Genomic DNA, 16,914 nt, shown 5'->3' on the forward strand with positions numbered 1-16,914 from the left:
TAAGGTTGTGGCGTTGTTGGATCATGTGATGGTGGAATAAACTGACCATAAGTAATGTTGTTTTAGACGTAATGTATAATATAGTACAAAGCAAATAGAGGGTTAAATTGAACTAATTATCATGGTAGAGCTAGCGTAGTACAGTGAGGGAACTTCATTTTGTGTCAGAGGGTAAGATGAGATCATTAATGGTACTATTGGTGGAAATCTATTTATCATTTCAAGGCATGGAGTAACGATCTGCATTTATGAGTGTAAATTCCACTGCTGATGTGTTGATTGAATGGGTACGATGGAGTATTTGGTTTGGTAATGTTGAATGGACTATTTGTAGCGTGTTTTGGGGTTAAATAGAAAAAACTCACTTATTCAATAGGGAATGGGTGGAGAGAGAGAGAGTTTTTACGTATATTAAAAGTTGCATAAGATAGCTTTAGTAGTATTCTAGATAAGTCTATGAAAATATGTTACAAGTACGAATGACATTATTTCCTAAGAAGGAAGATTGTAGGGAAGTTTCCCGCGCCTCCCCCATAATGTAGGAAGGAGAAGGAGAGGGGGAGGAGAGGTAAGAGACAGGACATAGTTCAGATAATAGGAATGTCATTAAGTGTGTGCTGATAAACAATAGCAAGTATTTGTTTTATTAATTAGGGCCTAATCAGAGAGAACAGTTAAATAAATTGAATAGCGAACTGAAATGGGTTAGCGGGAAAATACAAAATAGTTGGACAATTTTAGAACGATAATTTATTTTGGTTAGGATGAAAGTATGCATTGACTGTTGTGCTGGGGAAATAGCGCCAGCCTGTGGTGGGTCCTGGATTGGTAAAACAGGGGGGACAGGAACAATAGAAGGGGAGACAGATTTTCCTAGGGGGTTGAACAAATAATTGATAATGGATCATTTGAGATGAGATCACATGTAGCAGAGTTAGGGTAATCAATTAAATAATCATTGTATACTCGAGGAATTTTGAGTGGTTTTATGGATTAGTTATGAGGAATTAGATTGATACAAACAATTATTGATGGGTTAAGACTGGGGATATCTCTATCATGTTTTGTGTGTACTACCATTTTTAGATTATAACCAGGAGAACGAGATTATCTCAGTTAGGCAGTATTTAGGTCATAAGAGGGAGCTACCAAATTAAGTTGAGCCTAACTATCTCTGATTGTTATTTTTCAATTGGGTTTATCAAATAAATTTAAAAAAACACACCCAGCATGATGTTTATAAAGGGTTGTTATGTTGAATTTAGGGGATTTTCAACAGATCATGGGTGGTGTTTACTATGCTGTAGGATGGAACGGTTTGTTGGGGGATATTTGAACCTAAATTAATGGAATAAGCTGCAGTAATCAGAGGAATGGTTATCACTAGGTAAATGGATAAAACAGGGGAAAAACATTACTGACTGGCAGAATACACCAAATGGGGATCAGTATGGCCACTCCACTGCGAGATATAGAAGAAAGTTGAATTGGAGAGCAAAAACCCAGCCCAGGGTCCACCTGGAGATACGTTTTAACGGATGACAGGAAGAGATTTTCTTAACTCAGGAACAGGAGGCTGAGTTAGCAGCAATTCCGTTCAAATTATGGTCACAAGGACAACAGATGTAGGACTAATTAAGGGGGTAGCTCCAGTACAAGTGATTCCTCGATCCGATAATAGACCATACCAAAAGCAATATACTATGAAACCAGAAGCAATAAAAGGGATAACACCTACATTTGAGCATTTACTTAAGGGAGGGGTGATAATTCCTGGAGATGAGGCACAATGCAACTCTCCAGTATTTCCTGTTAAAAAGGCGGCACCTAGCGCCGACTGGAGGATGGTCATGGACTTGCAGGGGGTTAATAGAAATATAATTCCCAGAGTTCCATGTGTACCAGATCCACATACATTGCTGAACCAAATGAAACCAGATAACTCCTATTTTACAGTGATAGATTTAGCTAATGCTTTCTTTAGTATCCCAGTTCATCCGGATAGTCAGGGGTGGTTTGGCTTTACTTTTCAGGGAAGGAAATGGACATACGCTAGGATGCCTCATGGCTACTCGGAAAGTCTTACAATCTTTGTCCAGGCTATAACTAAGAATTTGGGAAAGTTTGAACCTAGGGAAGGAAGACAAATGTTAGTTTATGTAGATGATATTCTATTGGCTAATCCCACTCAGGAGGGATGTAAGAGGGATACAATCCAATTGTTAACCTTCCTGGCAGAACAGGGACACAAAGTGAGCAAAAAGAAACTTCAACTTTGGCAGAGCGAGGTCATTTACCTAGGACACACTATAACTCAGGAGGGGCGAATGTTAAACTCATCCAGGAAAACTGCTATACTTGAAGCGCCAAAACCGTTAAACAAAAAACAAATGATGAGCTTTTTGGTAATGATAAAGTGCTGTAAAGTTTGGGTACTCCATTATGTACTGCATACGGGTAAATTAAGTGATTTTATCTATGAGAAGGCAATGGCAGCCCATGGTAAAGTAATTTGGAACTCTAAAGAGGCAGATATACATCAGGGATGTTATCCAAATGGTAGAGAGTAAAGAGGGATATGACATTGGTCGTGATTTAAAGATGATGAGGTTTTTTGGTGGGCTATTAGATATAACTGGGTTAATCATGAACATAGAGATTTTTATTCTTTGTTGCTAGACAGAAGACTTAGGTGACCTAAAAATAGACTTGTCATTTCCAACAATCAGTCTTCAGGTCAAGCAAGGGAGAGCCTGGGTAGAACAGAGTTTGAACTAAACATGAGTGTTTTTACAAGATAAGAGATTGAAGATTGGATTACTAACTGATTCTGAACTGGATGAAAGTCGAATTTAGCTGCCATAAAAGACAAAGGAAGTGGGAGGAGCAATAAAGAAGCAAAAGACAATCTCAAAAATGAAAGGCATGGCAATTGGATGATAAATTACCTAAGGGATGGTTTAGAAAGGTGGTAATATTGACACATGGGCAAATCATGTGTCAAAAAGGGGGAGTGATAGGATTAAATAATAATGATAGGATAAAATAAAAATAAAAAATAAAAATAGAAATTGAGAGCTCAACATGTATGTGTGAAGATAGTTTATTAACCACACCTGTATGTCAGAGGTTTTGTGCCCCACAGGTGAACTAAAGGAGAAGGTGACCCACTCTATCTCACCAGGAGACTTGGTGTGGATCCAGTCCCTAAAAGAAGAAAAACTGGAAGCAGGCCTGTTGGGAAGGGCCCTATCAAGTCCTATTAGATCCACCTGGGTGCATGTCACACACTGCAAAAAGGTAAACCCAGTTACACCTGATGAACAAACACAGAGTTAGGAGAAAGAACCGATCACCATTAGGGCTCGGGGGTTGGCTCCTTAACGAAGATTCCCTTACCCTGTCTGATCATCCCTGTGTGAGTTCGGTAGAAGGTGAAGCAATGGGTTGGCGTCTGACATGTTCTCAGGGCGAGGGTGGGGATTCACAGGTCTCCTGACGGTAGGTAGCTGTCTGATTGTGGGGGCCATATTCCTAACACACTCAGACCCTTCTGATCAGCCAGAAGTAGTAGTTAAATCTCCATACACAGTTTAGAGACAGGTGTAGTATTGTGAAAGTAGGGAATTACCAGAAATGGCAGTGCGACCCATAGAAGGGTAGGTACTGTCTGAAAGTCTGAAGTACGCAAAAACAGGTTTATCCTCCATGCAAGCCACCTGGGAATGTGGTGAAAGAGTCTTGTAGTAACTTGAACTATTTGTATCCCCCGATAACAAAGTCATTCCGACCTAGGTTGCCTACGTTTGAAGTCTCAGGGGGTTCTAATTGTTTTTCTAGGACTAGTAAGATAGGATACAGAGTAGGACATCTTAGCTCCTGCTCCTACACAGAGAATATCACAACTAAAAGAGACCATGACTAATCTCTCCTCTTTGTTGCAGCCAGAGGATTTTAGAGACCAAAACCAGGCCCGTGCTGACATCTGATGGATGTGTGGTGATAACTGATTGTGAACTCACCTACATACGCAAATAATCAAACGTGTCAGAGACTGGTGAGTTGTCACGTAGAAAGTAGGACCTCCTCCCGGGATCCTTTGATGAAAGGATCCTTTGATGGGATAGGAGTACCTCGAGGAGTTCCAGAAGAATTCAAAGCTAGGAATCAGATCGTAGCTGAGTTTGAATCAAGTCTTTTTTGGTGGTCAACAATTAATAAAAACGTAGATTGGATAAATTATATTTACTATAACCAGCAAAGATTTATAAACCACACTCGTGATGCATTAAAGGGATTAGCTGAGCAGACAGCGGCAACTAGCTTAATGACATGGCAGAATAGAATAGCTTTAGATATGCTTTTGGCTGAGCGGGGCGGAGTTTGTGTTCTGTGTGGATATATGTGCTGTATTTTCATCCTTAAACAATATAGCACCGGACGGGTCCGTAACAAAAGAGTTTCAGGGGAGTAACTACACTGACGAACAAACTGGCTGAGAACTCTGGTATTGATAGCTCCATAAACGGTTGGTTTGATAACATATTTGGTAAATGGAAAACTATTGTTGTAACTATTCTGGGTGAAGTTATAGCTTCTATGGGTATACTTGTTCTTTGTGGATGTTGTCTTATTTCCTGTGTCTGAGGTTTGGTGAGAAAGGAGATGGGGAAGGTGGTTTCCCAACAGATGGTGAGATACGGCCCAATCCTGGACTCCGACCTAAGGAATTAAGGATATGACCTACCAGGCTTGGTGGAGTGACACTAGAGGGTGTCTAAAGGGGGCCAAAATGTACTTCTCTGTTTGTGTTTAATGTTTTAATAATCTTATGTTTTGTGTTCTATTAATCCTGTGTTTTATGCTTTATTAATCAAGTTAACCATGTGAATGTTTGTCTTTCCTTATGTGATGGTTTGAAGTTCTTTGATGACTGGTAACAATTTGCAAGTTGGGTGTAGATGGACTGAGGGTTTTAATTTTTTTGTATCATTATAGTCTATTAATAAAAGTGTGATTCTTTTTGTTTGTATTGTATTATAATGAATGACACCCTGTGTTTTCTTATTTTTTGAATCACACCCTAGGGGGTGTGAAAAGAGGGATTGTGAGAGATGTATTATTTTTTATAATTGATGGGATGACTAACTTAGAAAGAATCCATTCTTGACTGGGCTAATGTAGGTTGTGACACCTGGCAAGCTGTGATTGACGTGAAGAGCTGTTTTAGGGGGTAAAGTGAGATAGGGATTTGTGTCTCCAAATGCTAGACTATACTGGTTCTTTGTGATCTGTGAACCTTCCTTGGACGTAGGAATGGTGTCTAAGGGAGCTGGCTCTTCTCACTATGACAGGTTGTTATGATAAACGTATGCCTGGTAACAGAAGAGGCTGGCAACAGGGGTGCATCAACGGATTGGCTGAGTAAGTCTAAACCACGCTCAAGTCTTTACTCTAATTGGCCAGCAGAGAGGTGGGAAACTCTCTCTGTCAGAGTATTTGAGCAAGATCCTAGAACAATGGATTAGTTCTCTGGGGTGCCCTGCGAGGTATTACAGAGAGCCCGTATATACGAAACATCATATTTATCATTGAGGGCCTTTGCATTAATTAAAATAACTAGTATATCTTAGAAGTCGTGTTGACCTCTTTTGTTCCTAATGCCAGATTTGAATTGACGCAACATTGACAGAAGCATGTATGAAAATGTATGCACTCACTAACTGTAAGTCGCTCTGGATAAGAGCGTCTGATAAATGACTAAAATGTAAATGTAAATGTAATCCAAGTATTTGACATGGAGGAGCGGACCAGTAACTTTATGATCAAACTTTATCAATGTAGAAGCAACAGAATTTTTCATACTTTGGTCATCATACTTCGATCTGGTTACCTTCAAATATCATCCAATTTCATGAAAAACATGATTTTGACTGTTCATGACCTTTAAACAATAAAAGCTAATTTACCAACATTTCTAAAAATGGATATATAGCATTTTGGAATGAAACTCTTCATATACATACTTCATTCTTTAAAGGATTCCTCCTCACACAAACACGTGCACTTCTAAAACATCTGTTTGTTTTTAAACTGAGAAATTAGATTAAAACGCAATATAGTTCACCCAGTAAGGCATTAGACAGGTGCAGAATAAATATTTGACATGTACACCTTCTCAATGGTGTTACAAGTACCATGGAATCTCATATCAGAGGTAGAAAACTGCAGGTGTTAAGACAGTATTGTACAGTCAACCACTGTGCTAATGTAGACTACTAGCTAAGCAATACAAAAAGGGTTGGATTATTTTACACTCTTTGCAGAACCAACAAGCGTAGTAATTCATTATTTAGTACCTTGTTGAAGTATACAGTATTTCTTATGTGCTCTATTCTGCACAATGAGACACTACAGGTGAAAAAACTGGACACCGTTTTGCATAATTGTCTCTACATTCGGAGGGTATGCTTGCATAAAAAGACTCCAAATTAACACACTACTCGGATAAACATTGTCTATTAAGGCAATAAACTGGATAAACTCTCAAATGAAAAAATGAAAACCACAATAAATGATAAACCAGCAACAAGCGTTGGGGGGAATGATGGCTAGTAGATGGGCGTGTGCAAGACGGAGTCTACGTCCCAAATGGCACACTATTCCCTTTACAGTATGATGCACTACTTAGGCCCATAGGGCTCTGGTCAATAGTAGTGCACTATGTAGGGAATAGGGTGCCATTTGAGGCGTAACCGATGAGACGGACAGAGCAGCAGGCCTCCAGCCCCCAGAGCCAGCCTGGGTCACAGTAGAGACTTAAAAGTCCAAACAGGGTCGTGTTCATAAGCACACACCGTAGCAAAATGTTTTGCAACGGAAAACGAAAAAGAACGTTCCTTATTGGACTGGAAGTTCAGATACTTCCCTCCCTGTTTCAGTCCGTTTTCTTCCGTTTGGTGCCTTATGAACACACAAGCATTTCTTATTGGACAAGTTCAGGTAGTCCCTCCCTGTTTCAGTCCTGTGCCTATTAAACACGACCCAGGTGTGTGACCAGTGGCCATAGAAGTCACATTGAGGTCACCACAATACAGGACAGTCCAGGTGGGGATAGCCTGGTTCCACAACACAGGACAGTACAGGTGGGGATAGCCTGGTTCCCTCCTCAGGTCACCACAACACAGGACAGTCCAGGTGGGCAAAGCCTGGATCCCTCCTCAGGTCCCAGTAAGTGTTGTTGCTAACCCAGGTGTCGTCCTTTGATTTCCTGTGGACAACAGAAAGACATATTCTTTACCTGAACTGAATAATGATTTACCTTTCAAAAGGAATCAACAACAAAATGATCATCACGTTTTTGCTTTTTACTAAAAGTGCTCTCTCGAAAACTTGACTGCTGACATTTTTTGGGATTGTATTAACAGTGGACTAATGAACAAATACCAAAATACAGTTTGAGTGAACTATGTCTTTAACACTCACAAGTTGGCCAACAGAATTGAATGGAAACTGAGCAACAGCTACTGAAAACGGAGTAACCTAATGTTCCCATAGACATCTGCTGTGGGACATTATCTATACTGTGTTATAAACTGTGTGGTTCGGGCCCTGAATGCTGATTGGCTGAAAGCTGTGGTATATAAGACCATATACCACAGGTATGACAAAACATTTATTTTTACTGTTCTAATTACGTTTGTACCCAATATATATTGGCCATATACCACACCTCCTCAGGCCTTGCTGTAACAAACCCAGTGGGAATAAATGCAGGTGGAGTTTACCTGTGGAGATGTATTGGAACAGGGCTGCCAACTTTTCTTCCCAAGGGCCCCCTTTAATAAGAACGATAAAGTCTAGATCCGATTTCCCCAAATGTTATTCCGCTACCAAATATGTTTTATTATTATAATTTATATGAACCCTCAATTTAATTATACCTATTGTCTTTTACAGAAAGGGCCCGATTCCAACCTGAGTTAAGTGTGCGTGAATGGAACGTAAATCCCTTTCTATACACTGTTCTCTCTATGTGTATTCTGACCTTGAATTTAAGCATGAGAATAGAGTGAATATTCACCTGCTATTCGTTTTGGGTGGAGATCGAATAAATGAAGGTGTGGCGGAGGTGTGTCTACAGATAAGCCGTACTCTGACCTTAATTCCCTAATAATTTCACCACCTCTACGTGCGATGAAACCATGATTAAGGTGTAGCGAACCTACCAGTTCCAAGTGGAAAAAGCATCTACTTTATTTTTCCCGATACAAATAACACCATTCTTCATGCCGTACAATTTAAATTCTGCATAATGCCACAGCATTTCATAAACTTTACTGTGGGAAAGTTGATATGTTGATATGCTTCAGTTTGCTGCCGTATGACTGGTTTCACATTCATCTCCAGCGATGATAAGGTAAAATAGATCTAAAACAAGTGTCATTTATATTTACAATTCCCTTATCCAAACGGATTACTCATTTACCTAGCTCTTATCAATAGCTCTGATCAAGTTGTAAACTCATTTACCTAGCTCTTATCAATAGCTCTGATCAAGTTGTAAACTCATTTACCTAGCTCTTATCAATAGCTCTGATCAAGTTATAAACTCATTTACCTAACTCTTATCAATAGCTCTGATCAAGTTGTAAACTCATTTACCTAACTCTTATCAATAGCGCTGATCAAGTTGTAAACTCATTTACCAAACTCTTATCAATAGCTCTGATCAAGTTGTAAACTCATTTACCTAGCTCTTATCAATAGCTCTGATCAAGTTGTAAACTCATTTACCTAGCTCTTATCAATAGCTCTGATCAAGTTGTACATTTACAAGAACTAGGTACATTAATTTACAACTTGATCAGAGCTATTGATAAGAGCTAGGTAAAATCAACATATCAACTTTCCCACAGTAAAGTTTATGAAATGCTGTGGCATTATGCAGAATTTAAATTGTACAGCCTTTTAACTTGCAGGGATGGGCACTCTTGAATGTCTTAATTATAGACTACCACGACTTTCTCTGTTTCCTATTTCTATCATGTTAAATATTAGCCACTATCAGTATGGACCAACAGTAGGCCCAATAACACATACTGTACGTTACACTGCCAATGTACTGTTAGTTCCCTTCAGTTGGTATAGCCTACATTATCATTCCATTTAATGACATTATCTTGTTCACCTTCATTTGCTTCCTGTGTAAACGCCATCACGACCATGTGGTTGTTGCTGAGGATCATTAGTAACAGTTGATAATATATACACTACCGGTCAAAGGTTTTAGAACACCTACTCATTCAAGGGTCTTTCTTCATTTTTTACTATTTTCTACATTGTAGAATAATAGTGAAGACATCAAAACTATGAAACAACACATATGGAATCATGTAGTAACAAAAAGCGTTAAAAAATCAAAACATATGTTATATTTGAGATTCTTCAAAGTAGCCACCCTTTGCCTTGATGACAGCTTTGTACACTCTTGGCATTCTCTCAACCAGCTTTACCTGGAATGCTTTTCCAACAGTCTTGAAGGAGTTCCCATATATTCTGACTACTTGTTGGTTGCTTTTCCTTCACTGCGGTCCAACTCATCCCAAACCATCTCAATTTGGTTGAGGTCGGGGGATTGTGGAGGCCAGGTCATCTGATGCAGCACTCCATCACTCTCCCTGTTGGTAAAATAGCCCTTACATAGCACTCTTGAATGTCTTAATTATAGGTTACCAAGACTTTCTCTGTTTCCTATTTCTATCATGTTAAATATTAGCCACTATCAGCTGTGTAAGGGCTATTTTACCAAGAAGGAAAGTGATGGAGTGCTGCATCAGATGACCTGGCCTCCACAATCCCCCCACCTCAACCAAATTGAGATGGTTTGGGATGAGTTGTACCGCAGAGTGAAGGAAAAGCAGCCAAGAAGTGCTCAGAATATGTGGGAAATCCTTCAAGACTGTTGGAAAAGCATTCCAGGTGAAGCTGGTTGAGAGAATGCCAAGAGTGTGCAAAGCTGTCTTCAAGGCAAATGGTGGCTACTTTGAAGAATCGTAAATATAAAATATATTTTGATTTGTTTAACACTTTTTTGATTACTACATGATTCCATATGTGTTATTTCATAGTTTTGATGTCTTCACTATTATTCTACAATGTAGAACATTTTTAAAATAAAGAAAAACCCTTGAATGAGTAGGTGTTCTAAAACTTTTGACCAGTAGTGTATTTCTTTTAAAAAAGACGTGTAAGCTAATTAACTCGTTATGGAGCGGAGCACAGACAAGCAGTAACAGTTTGACTTATGGGGCAATACTTGGCTGTGTCATCACACATTTCCTTGGTTAGTACAGGCAATAGACAAGGGTACTATTCTCTCTATTATAATTATATGTACAGTGAGGGAAAAAAAGTATTTGATCCCCTGCTGATTTTGTACGTTTGCCCACTGACAAAGAAATGATCAGTCTATAATTTTAATGGTAAGTTTACTTGAACAGTGAGAGACAGAATAACAAAAAAAAAAAAGATGTTATAAATTGATTTGTATTTTAATGAGGGAAATAAGTATTTGACCCCCTCTCATTCAGAAAGATTTCTGGCTCCCAGGTGTCTTTTATACAGGTATCGAGCTGAGATTAGGAGCACACTCTTAAAGGGAGTGCTCCTAATCTCAGTTTGTTACCTGTATAAATGACACCAGTCCACAGAAGCAATCAATCAATCAGATTCCAAACTCTCCACCATGGCCAAGACCAAAGAGCTCTCCAAGGATGTCAGGGACAAGATTGTAGACCTACACAAGGCTGGAATGGGCTACAAGACCATCGCCAAGCAGCTTGGTGAGAAGGTGACAACAGTTGGTGCGATTATTCGCAAATGGAAGAAACACAAAAGACCTGTCAATGTCCCTCGGCCTGGGGCTCCATGCAAGATCTCACCTCGTGGAGTTGCAATGATCATGAGAACGGTGAGGAATCAGCCCAGAACTACACAGGAGGATCTTGTCAATGATCTCAAGGCAGCTGGGACCATAGTCACCAAGAAAACAATTGGTAACACACTACGCCGTGAAGGACTGAAATCCTGCAGCGCCCGCAAGGTCCCCCTGCTCAAGAAAGCACATATACAGGCCCGTCTGAAGTTTGCCAATAAACATCTGAATGATTCAGAGGAGAACTAGGTGAAAGTGTTGTGGTCAGATGAGACCAAAATCGAGCTCTTTGGCATCAACTCAACTCGCCGTGTTTGGAGGAGGAGGAATGCTGCCTATGACCCCAAGAACACCATCCCCACCGTCAAACATGGAGGTGGAAACATTATGCTTTGGGGGTGTTTTTCTGCTAAGGGGACAGGACAACTTCACCGCATGAAAGGGACGATGGACGGGGCCATGTACCATCAAATCTTGGGTGAGAACCTCCTTCCCTCAGCCAGGGCATTGAAAATGGGTCATGGATGGGTATTCCAGCATGACAATGACCCAAAACACACGGCCAAGGCAACAAAGGAGTGGCTCAAGAAGAAGCACATTAAGGTCCTGGAGTGGCCTAGCCAGTCTCCAAACCTTAATCCCATAGAATATCTGTGGAGGGAGCTGAAGGTTCGAGTTGCCAAACGTCAGCCTCGAAACCTTAATGACTTGGAGAAGATCTGCAAAGAGGAGTGGGACAAAATCCCTCCTGAGATGTGTGCAAACCTGGTGGCCAGCTACAAGAAACGTCTGACCTCTGTGATTGCCAACAAGGGTTTTGCCACCAAGTACTAAGTCATGTTTTGCAGAGGGATCAAATACTTATTTCCCTCCCTGTACTCTAATCTTCCAACATTACCATGCGTTAAAGAACTGAATGTGGCAATTTTCAGAATTAATCAAACATTTTTCTTTCTCTCCAAACCTGTTTTTTATGATTCCTAAATACTTTCCTAACCCTAAATAATCTACAAGATCAGAGTATTTACAGTGGTGTAAAGTACTTAAGTAAAAATACTTTAAAGTACTAGTTAAGTAGTTTATTTGGGTATCTGTACTTTACTATTTATATTTTTGACAACTTTTACTTTTACTTCACTACATTCCTAAAGAAAATTATGTACTTTTTACTCCATACATTTTCCCTGACACCCCAAAGTACTCGTTCCATTTTGACAGGAAAATGGTCCAATTCACACACTTATACAGAGAACATCCCTGGTCATCCTTACTGCCTATGATCTGGCGGACTCACTAAACACAAACGCTTCGTTTGTAAATTATGTCAGAGAGTTGGAGTGTTCCCCTGGCTATCTGTCTGGTTTGCTTAATATAAGGAATTTGAAATGGTTTATACTTTTACTTTTACTTTTGATACTTGAGTACATTTGAGCAATTCCATTTACTTTTGATACTTAAGTAAATATAATAATAATATGCCATTTAGCAGACGTTTTTATCCAAAGCGACTTACAGTCATGTGTGCATACATTTTTACGTATGGGTGGTCCCGGGGATCGAATCCACTACTACTAGAGCATGGCGTTACAAGCGCCATGCTCTACCAATTGAGCTACAGAGGACCAGTATATTTCAAACCAAATACTTTTAGACTTTTACTCAAGCAGTATTTTACTGGGTGACTTTCACTTTTACTTGAGTCATTTTCTATTAAGGTATCTTTACTTTTACTCAAGTATGACAATTGAGTACTTTTTCCACCACTGAGTATTTATAAATCTACCAATTGGTGCCAAAACGGAGAAAATATGCATATATTCACACTGAACAACAACATGCAACAATTTCAAAGATTTTACTGAGTTACAGTTCATATTAGGAAATCAGTCAATTGAAATAAATTAGGCCCCAATCTATGGATTTCACATGACTGTGAATACAGATGTGCATCTGTTGGCCACAGATACCTTAAAAGAAAGGTAGGGGCATGGACCAGAAAACCAGTCAGTATCTGGTGTGACCACCATTTGCCTCGTGCAGCGCGACACATCTCCTTCGCATAGAGTTGATCAGGCTGTTGATTGTGACCTGTGGAATGTTGTCCCACTCCTCTTCAATGTCTGTACGAAGTTGCTGGATATTGGCGGGAACTGGAACACGCTGTCGTACATGTTGATCCAGAGCATCCCAAACATGCTCAATGGGTGACATGTCTGGTGAGTATGCAGGCCATGGAAGAATTGGGACATTTTCAGCTTCCAGGAATTGTGTACAGATCCTTGCGACATGGGGCTGTGCATTACCACGCTGAAACATGAGGTGATGGCGGCGGATGAATGGCACGACAATGGGCCTCAGAATCTTGTCACGGTATCTCGGTGCACTTGTGTCCGTTGTCCGCAGCTTATGCCTGCCCATACCTTAACCCCACCGCCACCATGGGGCACTCTGTTCACAAAGTTGACATCAGCAAACCGCTCGCCCACACAACGCCATATACAATGTCTGCCTTCTGCCCGGTACAGTTGAAACCGGGATTCATCTATGAAGAGCACACTTCTCCAGTGTGCCAGTGGCTATCGAGCATTTGCCCACTGAAGTCGGTTACGACGCTGAACTGCAGTCAGGTCAAGACTCTGGTGTGGACGATGAGCACGCAGATGAGCTTTCCGGAGACTGTTTCTGACAGTTTGTGCAGCACTTCTTTGGTTGTGCAAACCAACAGTTTCATCAGCTCACTGGGCAGCTGACCTCAGCCGATCCTGAAGTTGAAGAAACCAGATTTGGAGGTCCTGGGCTGGCTTGGTTACACGTGGTCTGCGGTTGTGAGGCCGGTTGGACGTATTTTTCCCCCCTCATCAATCTACACACAATACCCCATAATGACAAAGCGAAAACAGGTTTGTAGAAATGTTTGCTAATCTATTAAGAATAAATGACTCGAAATTGAGCTCAGGTGCATCCTGTTTCCATTGATCATCCTTGATGTGCATCAGAGTCTTCCTCTGGGAGTTTATCACTTGTTTCTAGTATTGTGGAGTTATGAGTCGTTATAGATCGGTTTATACAATTGCGAATTTGTAAAATAAACGAATACACTATATATTATTTAAAAAAGACCCCTCAAATCATCGAAGGTCCCGCGACCCCCCAGGAAAACTTTGGCAACCCCTAGATTGGTAACCCCTGTACTAGAGAGCTCATCTCCTGTGTTTCCAATGGCCACTTCTGTGACGGCTTAGGCATCACCCTCTATCCAGCTCTAGGAGTTCACCTGAAGAATCTGGGTTCATGTGTCATGCTGTTTTCATCCAGGACTCTGCGTCTGTCTCTCTGCTGCTGTTCTACCTTCTGTTTCTGTTCCTCTGCTGCCTCTACGTTGCCCTCCTCTAGCAGCCTGATACACACACACACACACACACACACACACACACACACACACACACAGGCACACACAGAGAGATAGAGGGACATTTGGATTCATTTGGATACACAATAAAGCAAACCCAACTGTGTAAGGTGTAACAATGGTCATGTGACGCAGTAATATATCACTGTGTTTGGTGTAACAATGGTCATGTGACTCAGTAATACATCACTGTGTTTGGTGTAACAATGGTCATGTGACTCAGTAATACATCACTGTGTTTGGTGTAACAATGGTCATGTGACGCAGTAATACATAACTGTATAACGCACATTCCTACATTCCTACGCCATGCTCGTCCCTCAGTGCAGACAGAGTTGTCACACTATTTGACAATGGAGTGTTACAGTAACACTCTCTGTCTCTCACCTCTGGTCGAGCCGTAGCCGGGTGTCTGTGGGAGGCAGCAGTAGTTTCAGTGAAGGGTCCAGTTCATTGAGCTCCATAGCAAACTTAGTGAAGCCGTAGTACTGCTCGTGGTCAGCCGGCATGGCATCTGACAACACACAGACACACACACACGCAAACGCACAGGCACACACACCAGAGACACTATTTTACAACCAAGAGAGATGATTCTATGGACTAAGGGCTGCCTTTAATGTAATAAGGAATACTTCATAAGTAAAGATGTACAGAGCTACTTATATATAATAACATTGTTTAGTTTCAGACACATATTTTGCTAAAATATCTACTGGTAGAAATAAAGATATGGAGATACATTTAAAAAGAAACTGTATGGATAAGAAAAGTATGGATAATTCCAACTGATGTGTACATGGGCTAAACATTTAAAGCACTGATCTATAGCGTGTTTAGGTCAAGACGCTGGCTCAGTATAATAGGTTCAGTCTATTATTAGGATTATACTGTACATACTTGCTCTCCAGATGCAGGTGGCGGAGGGTGGGTCTCCACAGTACACCCCCTCGTTCCACTTCCCAAACAGTCTGTGGATGACCTTCCCCTTGTGGTCTGTGATGGTGCCTTCCACCTCATTCACACTTGAGTTCCAGTACTTGGCCTGTACACAGGAAGCAATGCATAACATTCTTATTGAATATCAAGCCCTGGCTAAAAGTATTGCAGTGGTATCTAGAACCATAAAGGGTCCTTCTTCTGTCCCCGTAGGAGAACCCTTTGAAGAACCCTTTTAGGTTGCAGGTAGAACCCTTTTGGTTGCAGGTACGACTATTTTGGGTTCCACGTAGAACCCTTTCAACAGAGTGTTCTACATGGAACCTAAAAGGGTCCAATCAGGAACCAAAAATGGTTATCCTATGGTGAAAGCTGAAGATCCCTTTTGGAACCCTTTTTCTAAGAGTGTATAGGGAATATGGTGCCATTTGGGACATGCCCTAAATTACTCAAATTTAATAGTTTTCAGGTTTAGTTTTCTGTCACTCTGATGATCTATGAGTCACTGTGGGAGCGAAGAGTCCTAATAGATCTTTATTTTCTTAACTTCATATATCAGCCAGTAGATGGCAGTAGAGGACAGGACAGTAGAGGACAGGACAGGACAGTAGAGGACAGGACAGTAGAGGACAGTACAGTAGAGGACAGGACAGGAGAGGACAGGACAGTAGAGGACAGGACAGTAAAGGACAGGACAGGACTGGAGAGGACAGGACAGGACAGTAGAGGACAGGACAGTAGAGGACAGGACAGTAGAGGACAGGACAGTAGAGGACAGGACAGTAGAGGACAGGACAGTAGTGGACAGGACAGTAGAGGACAGGACAGTAGAGGACAGGACAGTAGAGGACATGACAGTAGAGGACAGGAGAGTAGTGGACAGGACAGTAGAGGACAGGACAGGAGAGAACAGGACAGGAGTGGACAGGACAGGACTGGAGAGGACAGGACAGTAGAGGACAGGACTGGAGAGGACAAGACAGTAGAGGACAAGACAGGAGTGGACAGGACAGGACAGTAGAGGACAGGACAGGAGAGGACAGGACAGTAGAGGACAGGACAGTAGAGGACAGGACAGGACTGGAGAGGACAGGACAGTAGAGGACAGGACAGTAGAGGACAGGACAGTAGTGGACAGGACAGGACTGGAGAGGACAGGACAGTAGAGGACAGGACAGTAGAGGACAGGACAGTAGAGGACAGGACAGTAGTGGACAGGACAGTAGAGGACAGGACAGGACAGGACTGGAGAGGACAGGACATTAGAGGACAGGACAGTAGAGGACAGGACAGTAGAGGACAGTACAGTAGAGGACAGGACAGTAGAGGACAGTACAGTAGAGGACAGGACAGTAGAGGACAGTACAGTAGAGGACAGGACAGTAGAGGACAGTACAGTAGAGGAAAGTACAGTAGAGGACAGTACAGTAGAGGACAGGACAGTAGAGGACAGTATAGTAGAGGACAGGACAGTAGAGGACAGGACAGTAGAGGACAGGACAGTAGAGGACAGTACAGGAGAGGACAGGACAGTAGAGGACAGTACAGTAGAGGACAGGACAGTAGAGGACAGGACAGTAGAGGACAGTACAGTAGAGGACAGTACAGTAGAGGACAGGACAGGAGAGGA

General features: G+C 41.4%; 1 protein-coding gene across 1 annotated transcript in view; it reads right to left on the bottom strand.

Moving 5' to 3' along the window:
- Window positions 1-5,809: 5,809 nt before the first annotated feature.
- Window positions 5,810-16,914, bottom strand: part of LOC311139288 (oxysterol-binding protein-related protein 3-like) — a gene marked incomplete at its 5' end in the record, with an annotated part of 40,399 nt that continues 29,294 nt past the window's right edge. The window contains 4 exons of the mRNA XM_084174174.1: window positions 5,810-7,270; window positions 14,211-14,333; window positions 14,733-14,859; window positions 15,246-15,390. Coding sequence (XP_084030300.1) covers window positions 7,174-7,270; window positions 14,211-14,333; window positions 14,733-14,859; window positions 15,246-15,390 — 492 coding nt within the window. The remainder of the gene's footprint in view (window positions 7,271-14,210; window positions 14,334-14,732; window positions 14,860-15,245; window positions 15,391-16,914) is intronic.

This window comes from Coregonus lavaretus, assembly GCF_964263955.1.
Source record: "Coregonus lavaretus genome assembly, chromosome: 13".
Lineage (NCBI taxonomy): Eukaryota > Metazoa > Chordata > Actinopteri > Salmoniformes > Salmonidae > Coregonus > Coregonus lavaretus.